The 22391-nt window shown below is 31.3% G+C and overlaps 1 protein-coding gene across 11 annotated transcripts in view; it reads right to left on the bottom strand.

Annotated features, from left to right (window-relative positions):
• Positions 1–22391, bottom strand: part of LOC116345011 (longitudinals lacking protein, isoforms A/B/D/L-like) — an 85969-nt gene that overhangs the window by 27275 nt on the left and 36303 nt on the right. For 3 of the 11 annotated variants that reach the window (XM_031773984.1, XM_031773985.1, XM_031773986.1), the window contains exons 7-8: positions 7932–8165; positions 4949–7725 (exon numbers count right to left, since the gene is read on the bottom strand). The exons of 5 other annotated variants lie outside the window; for them this stretch is intronic. In XM_031773984.1, coding sequence (XP_031629844.1) covers positions 6827–7725; positions 7932–8165 — 1133 coding nt within the window. In that variant the 3' untranslated portion in view covers positions 4949–6826. Of the gene's footprint in view, positions 1–2683; positions 2703–4948; positions 7726–7931; positions 8166–18372; positions 18817–18990; positions 19179–20703; positions 22345–22391 lie in introns of those variants that run through there. 3 more of the 11 variants (XM_031773989.1, XM_031773994.1, XM_031773988.1) reach the window with 3 other exon arrangements.

The following is a 22391-nucleotide window of genomic DNA, read 5'->3' as shown; positions in this document are numbered from 1 at the left end:
GCTATTTCGCACACGCACAGGAAGCTTACTTATCGATGCTTATATCCATGTACAATTTTCTTCAATTGCAAAATGTTCCTGATTCGTCACCATTGGCATCATTCGTCATCATCATCGTCTACCTAAAAAACAAAAAAATCGATTAGAAAAAAATGAATTTTATCAGATGTTTGAACCATCACTGTTTCCAAGCCGCTTCTTCTTTTTACTTTCCTGAAATTTTAACAAAATTTATTCCAAAACATCACAATACATTTAAAACAACGTTTTTTATTTGGTTCCTAAAAAGTGTTTTGATTTGTTCGATACAATCATGTCAATTGAAAAAATTATTGTCAACCTTAACCTTGTATATAATTTTGAGTCCCCTCAACGGTAAAGGTGTTAAGGAAGTCATGGTGGTACCGAATATTTTTCCGATCCTTTTCAGGTGCTTCTGTGCACCTTAACCATTGAAGGATCCTTATCAAATGTGATCTCATGTACGTTTCTAGCCGAGAGTGTCAATGAGTACTATTAAAATATAAAACTCTTCTTCTTCAATTGCTAGATCGGAATTTTAACATGTAAAAAAACATGGAAAAATGTCCAAATAACGTTTGAAGAAGAAGAATATGTTTCACTTTATATCATACAAAACATGATTAACTCTGCCCGATGTGTCTGAATGTCGTCGATCAATATGTTGTTTTACGCTATTTTTACGTTTCGCACGATATTCACAGTGGGGACACTGGAATGTTGGTAATTTGCCACATTCCCATTTTCGATGGTATCGCAAATATCGTTCTTCCTTATACGATTTGCCACAATCACATATGAAACGTCCATCGTTGTCAAGAATTGTTGGCGTTAAAATCGCCGGCATTGTCATATGATAACTGTACTCATCGAGCATACTGTCACTATCATCGATATCCAAATCGCTCCCTTTATTCTCACTGTCATCGAACACATACACAATTTCCGAATCTGAAATAGACAAAAACCAGAAATGAAAATAATCAATTAGTATAAATAGTTATGGCATATTTGATGATTTCTTTTCTTTTAAAGCGCGAATAAACACTAAAATAAATATATTTCTTTCTTTATTTTTTATCCATTCGAATGTAGCGGTAATTAGCCAGCCTTACAATTTAAAAATAAATAGACGCAATCTAAAACGATAGCGTTTCATTCAAAATCTATTAAATGATATTTTTAACTAGTTTTAAAAGTGAATAATTGTTTGATTGATAATTCTATTTTTGTTTGTTTAAATAACGTTCGAAGCAAAAAATATGATTGACGCTTATCGTGTTTAATGGACATCAAATGAACGCAGTCAATGTCTGCGTCTGGCACAGTGTGTATTCACATTAAAAATAATTTTGAAACGGGAAAATGTATATATTCCCTTTGAGCGGTGATTTTGAGTTTGCATTGATGTGTATTAAGCACAATAAACCTAATTCAACATTTCATCGTAATTGTATTATAATCGATAGTTGGTTATGTGTTGGATGAATTGTAGTTGAAACTTATAGCACCTCCGATATGATCGAGTCTAAAAAAATGTTGCGTGCAAAGAAGAGAGAAGAAAGGAAAGAATAGTATTAGAATTTGAAATGATAAAATGCTGTTTTTTTTAAGTCTACTTTGAATTTGCATCAAAAGGATACAAATAAATTAAATTATCATTTATTAAATTTGAAAAAAAATTCGATTTTATTGTTCAATAAAAAAAAAATTAATTAAGATTAGTACCCTTAATTAAAAGCGATGCGCTGAATGCTGATTTCCGAAATCATTTTCGTCCATGTACGATTTGAATGTGTTTGTTCATGTTGCTTTTTCGTTTGAACATATATTTACAGATTGGACACTCGAACGATGGCATTTTTCCACATTCCCATCGCTTATGGAAGCGTAAGCTACTGTTATGCGTATATGACGTGCCACATTCACATCGAAACCGTTTTGCGATCAATGTTAAAGTTTTTTCCGGATCCATTCCATACCACCAATCTAAAATCGAAAAGAAAACACACAAACAATTCGCAAACAAAATGAGATTATTGTTACAATTTCGAATTTGGTACTTGATTTAAAACTAAATGTTAAAACTATTTACGAATTAGAAACACTAAACTATCATTTATTTCCCATAATTTAATTATCCTTCTCAAAAATATGCATTGTTTTCAAGTAGTTTTTAGTTCTTTATTTTTGGACTGTAAACAATTCTATATTTCGGCTAGTTACAGTATATGGTTTTTAGTATGAAAAAAAAAAAAATCTTGGCGATGACAACTTACAAAAATGCGAAAATTCAATTAAAAACCACCGTATTTTTTGGTTGTTTAAGGCACCTATCTCACTTCGCTTGGTGCTGAAATAAAAAAGAGAGAGAAAAAAAAGCATCGATTAGAATGGAGATCATTTTAAGTAAATGATTCAAAGAACCGCATTGGAATTGAAAATTGTCTTACATTTTTCAAGAGCAAACAAATAAAAATGGTTTCAATGGTGTGCCTTTGAAATGTGTGACTTAAGATTGTGTTTATGTTTGGCACGAAAATTACAAAATTGACATTCGAATTGGGCATCGATGCCGCATTCAAGACGTTCATGTCGTGATCGTGTATATTTTCTTGCATAAACACGATTACATTTTCGGCATGGATAAATTTCCGACATTCCAAATGCAAAGTGTTCACCTAAAATGAAACGAGAGAAGAAAAAAAAGAGAAAAAAATTGTGTGATTAACATTTGACTTATTTTTTGAAAACCAAAAAAAAAAAAAAAGAAATAAAATGTTAGCATTAGCTGAAACCACCAAAAAGATATATGTACAAAAAATCTACAACATATAATTACAAACACCGTTTGAACCGTTCCAATTTTGTTTCTTTTTTTTACTTGTAAAATATTTATTTCTCGATTTCTTCATTTTCTGCTTATATAGATCGATTTAGTAAATCTAAAAAAAATCCATTTTTCTTGAAAAAATATTATGTTTTTTTTTATGTGTTCATCAAATCAATGTGTATCCGTCAATTTGTTTTTGTTTACTTGTTTGAAAGACTTAACTAATTCAAAATTTAAATGGCTTTCATGTCGTTTCTTTAAAAAAAATATATATAGTGTATATAAAATGAGCGTAAATTAGAAATGTTTTTGTTTTTAGTGACACAAAATATATGAGTACATGAAGTTATTAGACCGAAATTATTGTATTCACCCGAAATATATATATATGTATAAAATATAAATATGTAAACTATGATCCTTTCCATTTTGCAAATGATCCAAACATAATGACGTACATTAATGATATACATAATATTTGCTTTTTGTTGTTTTGTTTATCCCATCGCGAACAAAAATTGCACGATTGAGATTAAATTGATTGTTTTCCAATGATTTTCGGTTATTTTTTTTTGTTAAAAATTAGTGTTTGGCTACTAATTGTTGAATGTTTTGGAAAAAATGATTAGTTTTTTTAAAATATAGAACAAGATTTATCATTTTTTTTTATAGAGTCGATGCCCTGGCCATGATGGCAAGAAAATACTTTTGAGCTCCAATCTCATGGTATTTGTTGTGGAATCGATCACGATATTCGAACAACATCAAAATGATACATGACAAACGAAAAATTGTTGTCACAAATTGAATTTACAAGACGGCAATCCACCTCAGATAAGTATTTCAAGAATATTTTCCCTGCCATTTGCCAGAGTACGTAATATTGTGAATAAACTTTCCATTTATCTATAGTAAACATGTTTCATTTCATTCTCCAAATGTATCTTTAAACGCTATCTTTTCTTGTTTTGTTTTTTTATTCGATATTTGGTGAATTTTTAAATGCTATAGTCTTTAATATGATCAACAATTTCAAGCTCAACATCTATAATTTTTGGAGGAATTTTTCTCTTGTGAATGAAAAATAAATGGTAAGTTGCGCCGTTAGTATATTGTATTGCCTATGATAATGTGTTCATTTAAGCTTGAGCATGATGAAGTGAATATACAATGAGAGGAGTCATGCGTATACACATTCGGCGTATTGGCTTCTCGGCGATATGGCCCAATATGATTTGTGACTGGTTGATTAAAAGTGCGGATGAATTGAACGTATGAAATAAATGAGTTTTAAAGAAATATTTAAAAAAAAACGTTGTGACGATTTGTGTGGCTTGCCTATTTGGTTTTGACTAGAAGAATAAAATGCGTATTTGTTGCATGAGATTGGAAAAACTGTGAGAAGCCTAGTACATTGCCGACTGTTATTGCATGTAAATATGCTCCGAATGACTTTTATGTCTTGACATTGATTTTACTAGTGGAAAATTATATGCGAACGGTTTATGGCCAGAATGGAAAAAAATAGTCATTTTTCTCTGTGAAAAAAAGAGAGAAGATTTGTCACTTGGTACATAATATAATAATAGAGTCTAAAAGTAATAGAGTAATAAGAATATAATTAAATCTTAAATTAATGTTGTCTCATCTTCTTTTTGGTTGAAATCGTACGAATTATCATGAGCTGCTGCTAAATTATTGGCAATTCACAGAAGAATTTGTGGCTTTCGTGAACTATCAAGAAATCGATTCGAAATTTGTCGATTGATATTCACTTTTTGACCAAATGTTTCTCGATCGAAGCACGAAAATGTTCATTTTTCAATTTGAAATGAAATTAGATTGTAGAAAGAAAAAACGAAATCAAAATTCTTAGTAAAGCACGCATAATACATAATTATATCGAATTAAATTTAAAGGAAATGCTTGATTTACGCATAAAAATAAGTTTTATAATGTAACGTGTGCCTCGCCGCTATTTTTTATTTTTGGATAAATAATATCATCAATTGAAATTAAAAGGATCCGTGTCGTTCATCTTTCAGTAGAAAAAGAATGTACGAGGAAATGGCATAGAACGGCTCATTTATCATGTTTTTTTTTTTGGGGACGATACATATTTGATTTATTGCATTTGTTTTTAAATTGTATTTCGGTTTCAACGTATATCGATTCAGTGCAGATGTTTGTCACTTAAAATCAAATTGTTGAAAAAAATTGTGCAAGTATCATACACAAATGACCAAAAAAAAAAACAATATCACCCATTCATATCAACTAACTATAATTCAATAAAATAGAAGATTAAACAAAAAAAGTGTTCTTGAATGGCATCGTGATTGTATATTGGGATGGTATAAGGAATTGCCTATTCGCGTGTAATCCTTTAACAGTTTTTATGGCTAAATTGATGTCGTTTAAAATAGACTGAGAGATAAAAGTCTTCGATAAACATAAGATCATTTAAATGCAATGAGCGATTGAACGCTTAATTCCCTCCATATAAAACGAATCATAATAATAAGATGAATAAAAGATATACATACTAGGGTTCTACATCTATGTAATTGTGTGTAGACCACCGTGTTTTGGGTGTGTATGTGTGTTTGGCCGTAGCCATTCGCACTTAAAAACAAATTCGACAAATTTATAAAATCTTTGGGATGTGATAACCACTTGTTTGATTTCCAACAGAGATCGCAAAATGTGTGTTGGTAGACATTCAATAGCAAATGAGATAGATAGTAAAAACCACCACCACTGGCAAATGAATGCATTTTTGTTTGCAAAAATCTCCTTTTCAATCGTTTGAACCAGAAAAAAAAAATAATTCACCACAATTCAATCATGTGATCACACGTGCACACAAACCGATTGAAATGTGCACGATTGAATTGATTGGTGTTTGGCGCTATTGTGCACGAGATCTTATTGAAAGAGAGAGAGAGAGAGAGATAGAATAAAAAGGAAGAAACGTTTTCACTTCGTCGTCGTCGTCATCTCTTTTTGTTTTGATTTTTCCCGATTAAAAAGGAAGAAAAAGAAATGGCGTAAGTTCCGTATAAAAATCAGTTAACACTAACTTAAACTAGATCAATCTTTTCGAAGCACTAAACCGACATAGATATGAAAAATTTTGTTTTGGCGCACATGGACTTTCAAAATGTCACATATTTACAATGACACACAACGTTGAAACATTGTTAAACCGTTTGTCATTTTAGATACGTGAGCCGCATGTGTCCGATTCATGTATGCGCGTACGTTTCACAAAAATGAAACAAAAAAGAATCCATCTTTGTGTTTCGGTATCCCCTTCGTGAATTAGAAAATAAAATTTGTTTGACTCGAAAAATATATATATCTATATATCGCTTTTTTTGTTGTTCTCCTACTATCTCAATTCATAAACTCTAGCATTTTTCAAAATTTGGTTGCAATTTATATACAGACTTTTTGTTTTCATATTGTTTTTGCCTTAACATTTGTTTTTTTCTTAATTTTCGATTTTTTTTTGTTTCAACTTTCATTTATTGACTCTTTTTTTTCATTTTCTTTGTATCGATTTGATTTATTTTAAATCAAACGTCGAATATATAACTTATTTCAATGCAACGTTGACCGGCAAATGTCAATACGAATTGTATATTCACCAGTTGCATATTACTTTGGCTCATTTGTTTACTTACAATAAATAAGAATATTTCTTTTTTTTAAAAAAAAGAAAATCGTTTTTCTTTGTGCTGCTCGAAAAAACAATTTGCGAATGTTTTCTTTTTTGTGATTCTTAATATAAAAAATGATGTGTATCATCATCGTAATGGCGAAATCTCCTAAACAACTATCTATCGGAAATTCGATTTGTTTTCTTTAAAATTAACAAGAAAAAAGAATGGAGTTTATTGTATTCAATTGTTGAGTCATGACTGATCAATCTCTCTCTCTATCGATAATCGAATAGAGTGTGTGTGTTTAAGTCTTTCGTTTGCGTCGGCTTTCCAATTGTGGCATGTTTGCGTGATGTTTACGTACATGTACACCAAGATTGCCGCGCTGTTTGGCTTTATATGGACAATATGGGCATTGATGTGATGGCTCTTTGTCGCCACATTCATCATTTTCATGGCGTCGTAACGTTGATTTCCAACGATACTTTTTGCCACAATGGCGACATGCAAACAATTCTTCAGAACCATCGTTATCGGTCGAATCATTGTTTGAGCCAGCAACCATGATTGAACGCACTTCATTGATCGAACCATTATTTGAAATAATTGTGCCGTTGCTTTGATTAAGCCCGGCACTATCGTTCAATGAAATGTCAAAATTTTTCAATGCGGTTGCCGCTAAAATCGAGTACTTCTCTGCCAAATTTGATGTGTACACAGATGAATCGTTGATCGAATCCTGGTCTGGATGCTGTTGTAAACGTTTTATTTCACTTTCCGTTAGTCCAATTTTTGTGCCGTCTGGCAATTCAATGTCATCGATGTCTGCATACTTAATGGCCGGACTCAGATCGTTACTTCTAATATTGATGATTTGTGAATTTTTCTGCGATGGAATTGTTATGGTTGATAGCTGTTGCAATGGTGCTGTCATAATTGGTGTTATGCCTGATATATCCAAAATGTTGGCCGTATTTGCTGATGCATTAGCCGGTAATACGGCTTCAACAATTAACGGTGCCATGTCATCGGTTTTTTTAAGACCCGAATATTTGATGCGCGGATGTGTTGTCTTTGGTACGGTAGCAAATAATAATTGATACGATTGACTATTATTTGTGGCAACAGTCATATTCGATGATGTTAGAATTGTATGCGATGATGATGCCAATGAAGACGATGACGACGATGAAATTGTTGACACTGTAAGAAGAAAACTGTAATTTTAGCAAAGCCGTTCAAAAAATGCTTGCTCACCATATTCCAATGGCCACACAGAAAATCAAACACCCATTCACAAATGCACAATTGAGAAAGATGCGTTCATTTTCCGCGATGGCCACCATATGTTTCGGAATAAATGCAATCAAGCATATTCAGTTTTTTATTGCTAAATGAACAGTTCGTACCGTGTGGCAATGCATTGCCTGCAACAACAATATTATTTACTTTGGCCGATAGCTCTAGATCATCTTTTTTTGTGGCAGCACTTTGAATCGGGGTCGAAATGGCCGTTGGTATTATTGTTGCAATTTCCGTTACCGTATTTGCAGTGTTTGGGGTTTTTGGTGTGCTTGCCAATGCTCCGGATAATGTAACCAATCCTGTGGTGTTGATTTTTGGCTTTTTCTTAACGGCTTTACCTACATTCGATCATTTTGATAAGCAACAGCATTTGATGATGGTGATAACGATGATTTAAAGGAGGAGAAAAGAGAAAAGAAATGATTTTCATTAAATTATGCACGAGTTAGTTGTGTATCTACTAATTTGAATCTACTGGGCACACGAGAGAGAATTTATAAAAAAGAGCGAATACATTCAGAAACGTTGAAGCAACTCTAAATTGTTAGATTTTAAAAACAAATATATATGATCTACAGACTGAATCCTTTGTTGATGCACTGCAGTCATTTTTGGATTGACGATAAAGAAAAGAAAAACTAAATTCATTTTCTGCACACAATTAAGTGCCAAAGAAAATAAATTCATCACTCCTATTCCTTTGAAGAATAACAACTTAAAATAAATCTATATACTGTTGCTCTAAAAATTTGAACTAGAAAAGTTATCAAGAAAAAAAAACACAACAATAAATTAAACTTAATTTGAAACGAAAAAAAAAACATCTGCAATAAAATGATAAATTAACGCAACAACAACAACAACAAAATTTAATTAAATGCATAACATTACACAACACATCAAAATCAATTGTTTAAAAAATTCAAATAAAATTACAACATTCGCAATTTTGTCTGAAACGAACAAAAGTTAAACTAAATTTATAAAAAAAAGGAATTAAAAGCTACTCAAAATGCGCTTTAAACGGCATATATAGCTAAAGAAAAATGAAAAGTGTTTTTATTTTGTATTTGGTTTCTTGTTTCTTAGTTTTTGAGGGAAAATGAATTAGAGTGGTTTTTATTTTGGTTTTGTTTTTCTATCAGTTGATATTGATATGAGTTTATTGAACGGAATTTGTATGGATTGTGTGTGTGTGTGTGTGTTTCTTTTTCTTTGTAATCTGTCTCTAAGAGGAAAATTCAGTCTAAAATTCCACAAAAGCCTCAATACGTGAGAATCATCTCCCGATAATGGCTCGATCAAATGGAATCAAATCGGTACATTTGGTTCGATTTTCTCTGACTTCGAACCCGAATTGGCTACTCTTTTTTGTTCCAAACAAACCGACAGGCAATTCTGTCAATCGAAATTTACCTAAAAATATAAAAGAAAAGAATTTCGATTAGTTAGAGAAATAAATACGGCATATGAAAATCGAATTGTTCGTCCCCCTGCGTAATCAAAATGGATGTATGTGTTGTGTGTGTGTGTGTGGAAACACTTTTCCGGTTTTTATTTTTGTTTAAATTTCAATAGAATTCTTTATTGTGCTAAATAAAATCAACAATTTTAATGCTAAAACAACTGAAAAATATGATTGCTTTGATTTGTAGCGTCTCTTATGAAATTTGAATGGAATTTTTCTTCGTCTTGTGCCTATCTTAAGTTTTCGTTTTCTTCGCAAAATTCATTTATGTGCAAACAAAAATAACATTTCTTCTCGTATGAGACCGAAATCAAATGCATCTTAATTCTTAAACTGGTGTTCAAAATGCTGAACTTATAAAAGAGCATTAAATGACTGAATGAGCACGGAATGTTCGATACGCATATGATTTTGTTAAGCAATATTTGTGATCTTTAGCCATGCAAGCATTATGGGCATTTGGATTGTTGTGATGTAAGCCAGGGGTATTGATTACTTTATGGATACTGTGGATCAAGTTTTATCGACGATGAAACTGATGAAATGGCCAATTTTTTACACTGACGGAACTGATCTTTCATTACATTTATTATTCAATTACTCATGGACATCACACTATTTGTGTCACTGAGTGTATGAAATGACATAAAAGCGGCTAGAACACTCGCATGAAAACTGATTAGTCCTGGTTGCAATTCTATTATGTACTTTGGGCCTATGTAAATAATCCACACGAATAGTCCAAGTTTTTTGTATTTTACGAAAATTTTGCATTTGAATGATCATTATAACTGCTATGCAGAATTGATTCATCATAATCATTAGATTTGGCGTTAAATAAGATTTTTTTTTACAAATTTAAAAGCAAAATAAAATACTTTTCAGAAAAGGCATGTTTTAACACCGTTCTTCGGAATCGTTGTCAATAAACAGTAAAATTTAGCACTAAAAAAATTTGGTATTTTGTTTGGTTATTCGTTTGTTTTTTTTTTTCAAGCAATCTCTTGGCAATAGAGGAAAACCGACATTTTCAATATTGCTTACGTTTAAACCCTAGATTCTTATCTATACTATAAAATAGCTTAAGTACAAATTGTTTATTTAACATTTTCAAAATGTGTCAGTGAAACGTTCGCTCCTTGCGCACGATTTGATTTTCGTTCGATCGGGCATGAAATGATGAACTTTTTTTATGTGACGCGACACTAAAAATCGATATGCGAAACATTTGTCGCACGCATAACACTTGTATGCTTTGGATAGATTTTGGCCAGTTTTATTTGAACGGCATGCATGTCGTAAATGTCGATGCAATGAATATTTCAGTTGATATCTGTGCAAAATCAAGTGGGTGAAAGAAAAAGAAAGTAAATATCAAATAGATTTGCATTAGTAAAATTTGGCGTTTGTGTGGTTTTTTTGATAAATAGTTAGGATTTGTGTGATTGAGTTTGCGTTTGAAACAAAAAAAATCAGTGCTTACGTTCGATTGCAATGCTCGCATTGATATATACTAGGGTTTTGTGGATTTGATATGGTTTGCAATTGATCGTCTTCTTCATCGGATTCAGTGTCTTGAACCAAATATGCCCAAGACGGTACATCTAAAACACAAATTACATTTTTTTTATCATTAGAAAATATTCATTGAGCGAATGTTCTTTGTAATTTGCTTGACTTCATTCAAAACCGAATCAATAATTGCAATTTGACGAATAAAATGCAAATAATTTGTTTAATATTTTCATGAGAGAGAAAAAAATGTAAATAATAAGTCTGAACGCTGAAATTTGGTTTTTTTTTCTTGTTTTTGCAAATAATGCGTATGTTATATTTGATATTCAATTGTGATTTTGAGCGATCGTTATTGGTTTTTCTGTGGCGATGACGAACAATTTTGATCATCGCCCCTTTTTTTCTATGTTTTTACGAATACAACATTTTTCTTTTGAGTTTTCCTAATGATTTAACTCTTAATTGAGACATTCATAGCACAATTAGTTTCGTGTATTTCACGATTTGAAAATTGAACTGCAAACCACCATGACGCGTAGTTGATTCAACTTTTTTTTTTAAATCAAATTTGGAATTCATTCGTTTGGTGTGACAATAAATATAATGGGTGCAATATGGTTTTATAGAAGTTTTTGCACAAATTTGCCAATTTCATAAATGGATTTCATTTGGTTGGCTCATTTTGAAATTCAACTACATTTATCATCGTTTCAATTCCAATTTTACGAATATGCTCATTGCAATGACTAACTAATTTACAATTTATACTATCACCCAGTCAAAAAACCGCCGTCAAAAATAAGTTAAATACGTTTTTTTATAGAATCTTAGAGATATCATATTGTGCGTATGCGAATAAAACCGCATGGATATTTGCGAGTCTTTCAAAGTTATTTCGTGTATCCAGCCAATTGTATCATTTGGGAACATTAGAAATTTCAATACAACTCTTGAACTTCAAGTCAAATATGTACGTAAAAACTACTTAACATCTTTTTTATTATTATTTAACTACATTGACCACAAAATTGTGGACGAAACAAAATGAAAATTAAAAGGGAAACATGACCATTGCAAATAAATTCGATAGTTGCTTGTTTCTATAAACTATAAAAAGAAAATAAATCAGCTTAAATTCTGTGTGCGTACGTGTGCTTGTGCAAAAAAAAAATTAATTAACGATTGAATAAAAATGAGCAAACAATTTCAATCGATTTGAGCTGCCCGTGTTTGTAGTAACTGCATTTTCATCATTTTTAAAATCTATTCATTTATCATATGTACAATCGTGTGCTCCGTTGTATCCTTTTTTTCACCCTTAAATATTTTAACTTTATTTAATATAAATCATCGCATTTCATTATTGGTGTGTAAGTGTGTATTTACAATCCAAAAAAAACTCATTGTTTGATGAAAATTGTACTCTTTCAATATTATCTCTCAGTTTCTTTGCTTTTTCTTCTATAACATCCAATCATATTTGGAAAAATTTTACGGATTGCGTCCGCTTCACTTTCACAGTCGATTTTTCATGAAATAATCGTTTTTTTCTACTTTTAACCAGCAAACATAATTTTCTTTCTTTAACCATGAGAAGAAAATTCACTTATCAAACTATAATAATAAATTCTAATTCATTTTTTTTAACTTTTTGGAAGTTCACACTTTGTAATAGAATCATATTTTTTTTTTTTATTGTTAACGGTGGTGTTTTAAAGAAGATCATCCAAATACCTTCATAATTTGCACTCATAAATTAACACATGTGAAATACCCCGATATAGACGCATCTAATTCTTTCGTTTTTGTCTTCATTGCTCAATCAACTTGCTGATTTCAAGTTTGGTAATTATTTTTTCTTTTCGTTTTTTTTTATCACAAATTCTTGGCATGTTTTATTTTGTGGTAGATTTAAGGCAATAAAAAGAAAGTTTTTTCTTGCTCATTTTTCTTTCGTATAAAAAGAGAAGGTAACATTCACATCTCTTTGCATTTCATTTGAATGATCGGATCAATTTTGTATATACGTATTGTGGTTTTTGTTTTGTATCAGAAGCATCACAGTACATCATATCCAACAAAAGATACTGTATTGTTTGGTTTGTTAGCACCTCTCAGAGGCTGCTGATTGTTTTTTCTAAAACTGGCATTAACATTGGTGCTATATGTGTTATCATTGAATCACATATTCAATTTGCAAAATTCCATATTGAAATCAAAATATGCGATTGAGTCTGATGTGATTTCTAAGAAAGAATCTTAAGAAAAAAAAATAATAAAATTTCGAAAAAAAAAAAAATCGGTGTAAAAAATTGTGCGCGCTTATATCGTTGCAAATCATCGATGTTGATGGGTTCGCATATGTAGCACAAGATTATGTTTGTGTTTGGATTTTTTGCGACAGATGGGACACTCGAATTTCGGTTCAACGCCGCATTCGAAACGAATGTGCCGATTCAAACTGTGCGGTCGAGCATACGAGTTACCACATTGTTTGCACATAAAAATGTTATTGTTTGATGCAGATGTTGCTGTTGCTCCAGCAGTGGCGCTTATTGGATGTTTACGCGGTGATGTGCGTTCAACGGTTTGTGTTTCGATATCAGTTTTAAGAAGTAAAAGATTTGGCGGTGATTTGGTCGTTATAACGGGTTCCGATAATTCTTTCAAACATGTTGCCGGTGTAAGCAAACGTAAATCGCACGGTTGGTCGTATCCGATGACTGCAACATTCGAACGAAACAGCGAGAGTAAGAGATAGAGAAAAAATAAACAAAGAAAAAATAAAGAAAAAAAAACATAGTAGGAAAACTCATTTGAAAATAACAACGAACCAATAAAAAAAAACAAAAAGAAAAACAAACGTCTTTCGTGTTTCGGCATTTTGTTTGCATTTCAAGTGATTTGAAAAAAAAAAGAGGAGCGTGAACGAATGAGAGAGTGAGTGAAGGATGGAAACTCCTCTGATATTGCAAACAAATTTTCCGTCATCATATGAAAATGGGACGAAAACAAAAGAGTTAAAATTGAATTTGAATTTTGAATATGAAAAAAAATTAGTAAGAAAAAGCGAAAACAAAACACAAAGGACATGACGAAAAACAACAATTTTTTTTAAATCTATTTTGGATGAATGTATTATAAGAATGCCACATAAATGTCTGGGAACGTGAAATTAGACTGATCGCTTTTGAATATGAATGCAGTTCGTATGATCAATAAAATGTGCGACAAGTGCGACATGAATCATGAATGACATAGTTATTTCAAACGGGAGTAAAAACAAACCATTTCGAATTAAAAAAAAAAAAACAGACAAAACAAACGATACGACATTTCTTTTCTGGTTTGAAGCTTACGGTTATGGCTGCTTGAATTACGCGCGTACAAAGTGCAAGTGGAGATGAATGAACCAACGTGTATTTACGACAATTTTTTTAAACAAAAATAAATGCGTGAGTGATATGATGATGCTCGTCTATTTCACACGCATAAATTACAACACCGCTACAGTACACACAAAATACACCGCCGGAAACATATAGCGCACATTATCAAACTTCGGCAACATATTTTCAATCATTTGATTTACTTTCGCTATTCCCACAATAAAAAAAAACACTAAAAGCACATACAGTTTAGGTGATATAACGATGATGATGTGTCGATGCTCATTATATCTGAATGCCATTTATGAACTTGATGACAGTGTCTCGATCATATTTTATGTTCATGTTCGTTCGAAATTTTAACTTCGTTTGCAATTTATTTTCATGACCTTTTGCCACAATGAAATATGAACGAAACACACTTTTGATTAAAACAATAGTTTGATTGGTGATTCGATACAATAACACACAAACACTTAGAGAGAAAAAAAAAACAAAATGAAAATTAGTTATAAAAATACAATGTTGGCTGTTGAACGGCATAAAAACGCATTTTAAGAAAACTGCCGTTCAACGCACAAAAAAACCACACAAATGACACGAGAATTAAAAAAAAAACACAGTTGATTAATGTTGAGAAAAAAAAACAACAACAAACAACGCAAAACGAATTTGATTGATATATAGGTTTAAGGGTAAAAAAATGCAACATTTTGATTTTTTGTGTTTTCCTGAGCATATCGAGTATGTTTCATTTTACTTATGCACAAAATAAATCATTGAGCTCTCACAAATCTAAATAAATTATAAAATTTGAGAGAAAAATAACTCAATTTACAATGGAAGTATATTGAACTTAAAATAGTTTGATCGTCAGTGAGCATCATACAGAAGGGTCCAGTCAGAATCAAAACACAAGTTGGTTATATTATACACATACACAATTAAATGGTCGACACCAAGTGACGCATATAGAGATAGAGAGATAGCGAGACGAGAGAAATCACAACATCTTTCAATTAGAAGTGTTCTGCCATCATCCAATTGGCTGTCATCACCTAAAAAAGAAAAAAGATCTGAATTAGAATAGGCAATTGTTAATGATAAATTCCCAATCGATCGATTCGAAAGCTGTAATGAAACCAAAGAAATAAATTTAACAACAGACTAACATGTGTGTGTTTGTGTGTGGTTTTTTTTCTTTTTCTTTAATCAGATATAATTGGTATATGTTGAAACAAAAACATATTAGGAATGGAAAGAAGCAGTTTTGTTTTAGTACGGTAGTTGCTTAGATCTTAAATTTGTGTGAATGTTTCTCTTTTTTTGTTTGTTTATTTAAGCTATCATAAAGTTTAACCATGGCAATTGTTAAGCCATTTCACATCGAATCGCACGAACTTGTTGTTTTGCTTGGTCCTGAGACTTGGTGACTTAAAACTTCGCATATCTTAAAATCTTTTCGTTAAATACTTTTGTTTGTTGTGAAAAAAAAGTGAATCATCATCATAAAACGTTTGTTCTTTTCATTGAAATATCACTTAATGTTGTTGTTTTTTTTGGAAAAAATGGAAAAATTTAGACACTTTTTAATATCTTTTTTTTTGTTTGTTTAGTTTCGTAGATTTTTTTTGTCGTTCCGTCACCAGTTAAAAAAGTTAAATTTTTAATATTTTCAAAGAAAAAAAAATTGTTTAGCCTAAAGTGAATTTTATGTCAAATTTGTTCATTGCGTATATTTATACCAAAAGAGCGTTTCGCGTTAATTCCTATATCGTTTCCATTTCTCGTTTACTTTCATTTTTAATGAACCGATCGCTTTTCTCTTCTCTCGATCTATACTAAAAACATGCCTATTCAAAAAAAAAGTGCCAAAGTGTAAAATAGTATGGCCTCTATGCTTCTACTAAATTCAATATCCATAGCGTTACTCCAATCGAAATTGTGTTGTGGTTCTGTGAAAGCAAAAAACGGCATTCAAGACACAAAATATCAACTAGTTTGAGTATATTTGCAGATTGTACGCATATTTTTCCACTTCGATCGGATGTTAGCACCATTATGTTTTGTGGTTCAATTTGTGCTATCACCCGGATGCAATTCTCTATCACCACATGTTCACATTTTCTTATCCTAATTTTATTTCATTCAATTATTTTCTTTATATCTACCATCTTTATTTCACTTGTTTTCTTTTTCAATCGGGTAACTTCACTTATTCGGTTCAATGATTTTTCAAATCAAAATTCGACAGTTAATAAAAAAAAAAAAATAAATGTGTGTTTGTTGTGTGCGTGTAAAAATCCATTGCAATTTAACAACTTGCGAGTTAGAAACTTATGCATATATATAAAAATAATAGCATTTTTCATGTGGAAAAGTTAAAAAACATAAACATTTATGTCTTTGCATTTTCTTATAAATTATGCCATGCTAGAAACTACATATATATTTGACATTATTTATAATGGCTTAGGTGCTAATAAAAACGATAAAGATTAGTAATTGTTTTTTTTTTGTTGCTGTAGTGGTTTTCAATATAACGAAAAAGAAAGAAAAATTAGATTTTTTTTTGTTCATTTCATTGGAAAATTTTCAATTTTAAATTGGGACTACTATTGATTAGTTTCATTTTGGAATGCCACATTATTTCATTTTATAATTTAATGTAATGTGCTTGTCTTGATTTTTGCCAGTTGATTTTTATGTTTCGTGTTATTCTTTTTTTTTTTTTAAATTCATCGTTTGTCCGTATTTTTACAAGGTAAACGTGGAAATGGCTACATGAAATTCGTATGCGTATCACAAACATCCAAGTATATGGCGCTTTCGAGAAATCTCGTCGCTTTATTTTCTCAATTGTGTTTAAAACGTGGACTTTTATTAAAATTTGACTCGAATCAAATGGTATAGGGGATCAATATAATTTAAACGAAAAGAGGAAAAAAATGTACCAAACAAAAAGTTTGAAACTTTAAATATTTTGGTGTTTTTTTGGGGGGGAGGGATAGCAGGACTATGTTGTAATAGCTGATTTTGCTTTAGAGATTTGCAAATGTGATTGTGATGTGTGTGTGTATGTGTGATATAGTTGAGGTAGTTTAATTACGTTACGGCTAAAATCTTTAATAGTTTGAGCTGCATATTGCAATGTCACTTGATTGATTGAGTGTGAATTGAGTTGGTTTTTCTTTTCATTTTGTATGTCTATAATTTCTAGAGGACGGTAACCTTCTTCATGTTTAATAATCTATCGGATATTTATATATTTCAATTTAATTTCATTTACACTATATATTTCTCTTTTTGTTAATATTATTGCTTTTCTACCACAGAAAAGATAGAAAAAGGATATTTCCCCTTTTTGTATCTCAAATATACCCGTGTTTAATGTTTCGTTTGTGTTTTTGTTTTCATTTTCGCGCATCAATTGAGTTTCAATTATTAATTTACACAGCTGTACAAAATGCTCGAAATGGCATATCGAAGAAGAATATATGTTTGCTCGACATCGATTGAAAACAAGGATTTATAATCCACTAACTACAAAATCGGCAAAAAATATTCAAATGTGTAGAAAGAAGAAAAAAAAAAACAATAACAAAACAAATGAAATTCATTTGTGAATAAATGGAATGGTACAAAAATACCGATTTTTTTTTTGTTTCACTTGTAAATATGACACCCGTATCATTTTCCTTGTTGACTGTTATTTGTCTTTTTTTTGCCCGTCTTCGTCGCGTTCAATTTGTCTTTCTATCGCTTATCGACTATAAATAGTTTTATTTCTTCTTTGAACTAATTCCTCTCATCTAATTTATATATATATATATGCAGATTTTAAATCCTCAATTTTTAGCAGATTTTAAATCCTCAATTTAAAGGTAAATTGTTGTGTATATAGAATACCGAAAATACTGTTATATCTTTTGAATGTTAATTTAAACAAAATAAGAAGAAAACGAAAGACGCATTTGAAGTTATTGGAATGCAATGTATCAAAAAAAATAAAAATAAAATAATAATAGGTGTAGGCGCTGATTGAGGATTTACATGTTAAATTTTCTTGCTCGGTTTTCGTTTGATTTTCTTCGTCATTATTATTCAGATATCCCTACAGATCTCATATATTTTGAATATGAAATTCATTCAAAAAATTGTCTTTTGATTGTCTTTTTTTTTGTTTCCCTTCATCTTCATATGAGTAAATAAACCCTTGCTCCGGGCAAAGAAATTTCGATAACATTAATTCTATTCTTTGTCAGAAGCTGTATAGCTGTCGGACGAATTTTCTTCTTCACGTTTGATACCGGTTGCTGCGGCAGCTGTGGCTGCTACAACAGCTGCAGCGGCCGCTTTTAGCATGGCCGCATTATTTTTATGCATTCGCTCCATATGACGGCCGATATGCATTTTTTGTTTGGCACGATATACACAAAATGGACACTGAAACTGTGGATCTTTGCCACATTCCCATTTTTGATGATTTCGCAACGACGATTTCAATTTATAGACCCGACCACATTCGGGAGCTGGACACATGTATCCACCTTGATCATTTCCACTACCAGACGATGTATTTGCATTGCTATTCGTTCCACTACGATCATGGGTCGACTGTTTGAAAATGTATGAGAGAGATAAAAATAGAAAATGTCATTTAATATTTGTAATGATAAAAACTGTACTCGAGTACATATCGAGTTTGTACATTAATAAAATGCCATTAATTTTAGTTGATTTTCAAGCATATATTTTATTATTTGGTATATGTGTAAGCATTTTACTTACAGGCGACAGTAATTTGATTGATTTCTTGTCATCGAATGCGGATGCGATTGGATTTACAGTTAGATCGGTTGGAAAAAGTAATGGATGGATTCCTTCTCTCAATTGCGTTACTAATGGCATTGCAATGTGTGAACTCCATTGTTCCCATGGTAGGCCGGCAATGCGTGTTATGCTCAAATCTTCGGGCACTAAAACATGCGAGGATGAAAAATGTTGAGAGAGAGGAGAGAGAAAAAAATAATTTCGATTTTAATTTTGATGGAACACACGGTGGGAAGAAGCATGATATTATTTGACAAGCAGACTGAAAGAATGTGGACAAACAATTAAACGAAAGAAATGTCGTGACAATAAAAAAAAATTTAACTAAACAAAAACTGAACTGATTCACAATATTTCAAAAGAAAAACTCTGTATCGCTTAATCTTAATCACTTTTGTTCGCCTAGTCTTTTTTTTAACATTTTGGTTCAATTTGCTTTGACTTAGCAAACTTGAAAAAAAAATTTGTTTAAACGAATATGAGATGAGTTGATTTTTTTAAACGGAAATGTGTTCGATTCGAGTCGAGTGTTGATTTCACACGACACTTTCTTTCAAAAAGTGAACATTTTGAAACAAAATTTACATCGAATCGAGCATATTTCACATGGCTGTGTGCATGTGACGATCAATACTATTCGAACGGATTTTGTTTTTATTGATGAGCAATTGTATGTGAGCAATTTTGAAAAAGTGTGCTGATGAAAATGTGTGACAAATAAAAGTGAATGTGTGATATCATTATGGGTGAAAATGTTACTGAATTAATAAGATACTCGGTCAGTTAGATGTTGGGATTAAATTCGAATTTGGTTTGCTTTTTTTTCTATTCAAATTGTTTTTACTTGAGATTGATTAATCCGATCAACTAGGAAAATGCGGTTTTGTTTTTATGAATCTAAAAAATGCCGTCACCAAAGACAGAACATGTGTCAAATAATAATGAATGTGTGTGGGGTGTGTTTGTGAGAGTAAAAAAAAGGAAAACAGAAACGTGTGATTTGTGTGAAATGTGATATTTTGTGGTGTTTCTTTCATTTTCAATACATATGCAACGAAAATGCACAAGCACAAAGATAACGAAGGAAAAAAAATTATAATTAATACAATTTTTGAAAAGAGAGAAATAGAGGAAAAAAAGAAGAACAAATAAAATGTTTTCAAAAATAAATTCCAAACAACGTCTCACTCACACTCGCTTTTTATTTGCAATTTATGGTTTTTCTTTCGAATTGGTAAAAAATAAAAAAAACAACGCAAATCAACATCAACATCAACAAAAAAAAAGGAAAAATAATCATATGAATAACAATACTAGTAAAAAAAAACATACGCCGACACTAAAAACAATAAAACACATACAACAAAAGGACATCAATTGCAAGATAAATGCTTTACTCAGGATGTTCGATCGATGTGTATGCTTCTCTCACGGTTATCTACACTTTGATCATTTCAGCAATACATGTTTCGTCCAAATCATTTCTAGTCCTTGATTTTTCCCACTCATTTCATGTCGCTCGTTGGCCGATACCTAAAAAATAAGCAATGTTATATTAGTAATGTGATTTTGGGTTCAAAAAAGGGAAACAAGCGAAAATTCGTGCTGAAAGAGAGAGAGGGGTAATAAAAGACAAACACAATTTTGTTTCTTTTTAATGTTTTTGTTTTTCATTCAATTTACAGACCATATACCTATTTACTTGAATAGCAAATTTTCTCTAGATTTCTTCGATTGTTTTCGGTAATTTTTTTTTTGTTCTTTTTGCGAAAATTTCGCCTTCAATCTCTCTGTTTTGTTCAACTTTTTTCTTCGCATTTTTTACTGTTACTTCTGATTTAAAGTTTGTTTTTTTTTCTAATAAAAGTTAAAGCTATGAAATACAATGGCCAAGAGAAAAAAAAACTATATATGATTGGTCAAAAATAATTATACAATTCAAGCACATCTTAGTCTAAAACAAAAAGTATTGTACGAAAATGAAACTAATTCACAAATCAAATTGAAATATAAAATGAATGAAAGCAGTAAATGGTCTGTCTGGATATCGTGCAACTAAAGGAACATCATAAATGTTGAAAAAGTTAGCGAAAGTGAAGGTGGGCGTCAATGGTGGCGCATCGGCGACGTTGATAAAAAATGATTGAATGTGACACGATTGAATGAGAAACGTGATTGAAGTGTGTCTTAAATCTATCAATTAATTGCTAAATAGAATCTCTTATGATTTAAACGAATTCCAAGAGTTGCAAGGATTTTTTGTAATTCTTTTTTTCTGGTGTGAATAAGTTCAGAAAAAAATGAGTGCGGGAATGATTTTCCCATCTACACTTCACTTAGGTCAATTTTCTTCTTATTCTCATTGTTTCTAAATCAATTTTTTTCTTATTTACAGCTACGACTATTATCTAACCACGTAAATGGATCTTCTTCATTGTTTATTGTGTTGCATTTTTTTTTTCTTCTGTCACTGTGAATATTGAATTGCATTTTAAAAAGAGTTAATTCCGTGGAAATGTGTGTGATTGTGAACATGCGAGAAATAAAAAACTGAAAGTCGTTGCTTGCAAAACTAAAATTTTCTTGATTTTGGGGGAAAAAATCAACTGTTTTCCGTTTCATTTCTTAAAAATTTGTAACACATCGCTGATGCATTGAGAAAAACGAAATGAAAATTAAGAGTTCCAATGCAGAAAATTTATTGGTTCTTCTTGCGTCGTGATTCCAGTTGTGGCATTTCTGGATGATGTTTACGTACATGAACACCTAAATTACCGCGTTGTTTTGCTTTATATTGACAATACGGACATTCATATGATGGTGCTTTGCCGCCACATTCAACATTCTCATGTCGTCGCAATGTCGATTTCCAGCGATACATTTTGCCACAATGACGACATCCAAATGGTTTATCCACTTGTGAACTATTCTCTTCACTACAATTCACCGATGAATCGCTTAACGGATATTCAATCTTAAATGTACATGAATTGCTGCCTTCGCTGAATGTTATCTCATCACCGCCGATCACATTTTCGGCGGCAATTATCGAAAAATTTTCAGTCGATTCATTGGACATGTTTGTTGTGTCTTGGGTGAAAGTAATATTTTCCTCTTTGTCAATGATTGCCGTCATCATTTGACTATTGTCAAATGTAATCTCTTCGAATTCGGCCAATTCCGATATATCCATATAGTCTTCAACTTCTTCGGTGAATGAACTTATCGACTTTGATGCCAACGATTGATTCAACGATTTGCGACGCTTTGCCTCTTGTACAGGATCAAATATCGTATGCACTTTGGGATCTCCTAAACAATTACAATAAACACAAAAGTAAATTGATTGTGATTAGTTA

This window comes from Contarinia nasturtii, unplaced genomic scaffold, assembly GCF_009176525.2.
Source record: "Contarinia nasturtii isolate CC-2019 unplaced genomic scaffold, AAFC_CNas_1.1 Cnas_scaffold_1240, whole genome shotgun sequence".
NCBI lineage: Eukaryota > Metazoa > Arthropoda > Insecta > Diptera > Cecidomyiidae > Contarinia > Contarinia nasturtii.
Note: the sequence above shows the minus strand (reverse complement) of the source record. Positions and strands in the feature narration are given on the sequence as shown.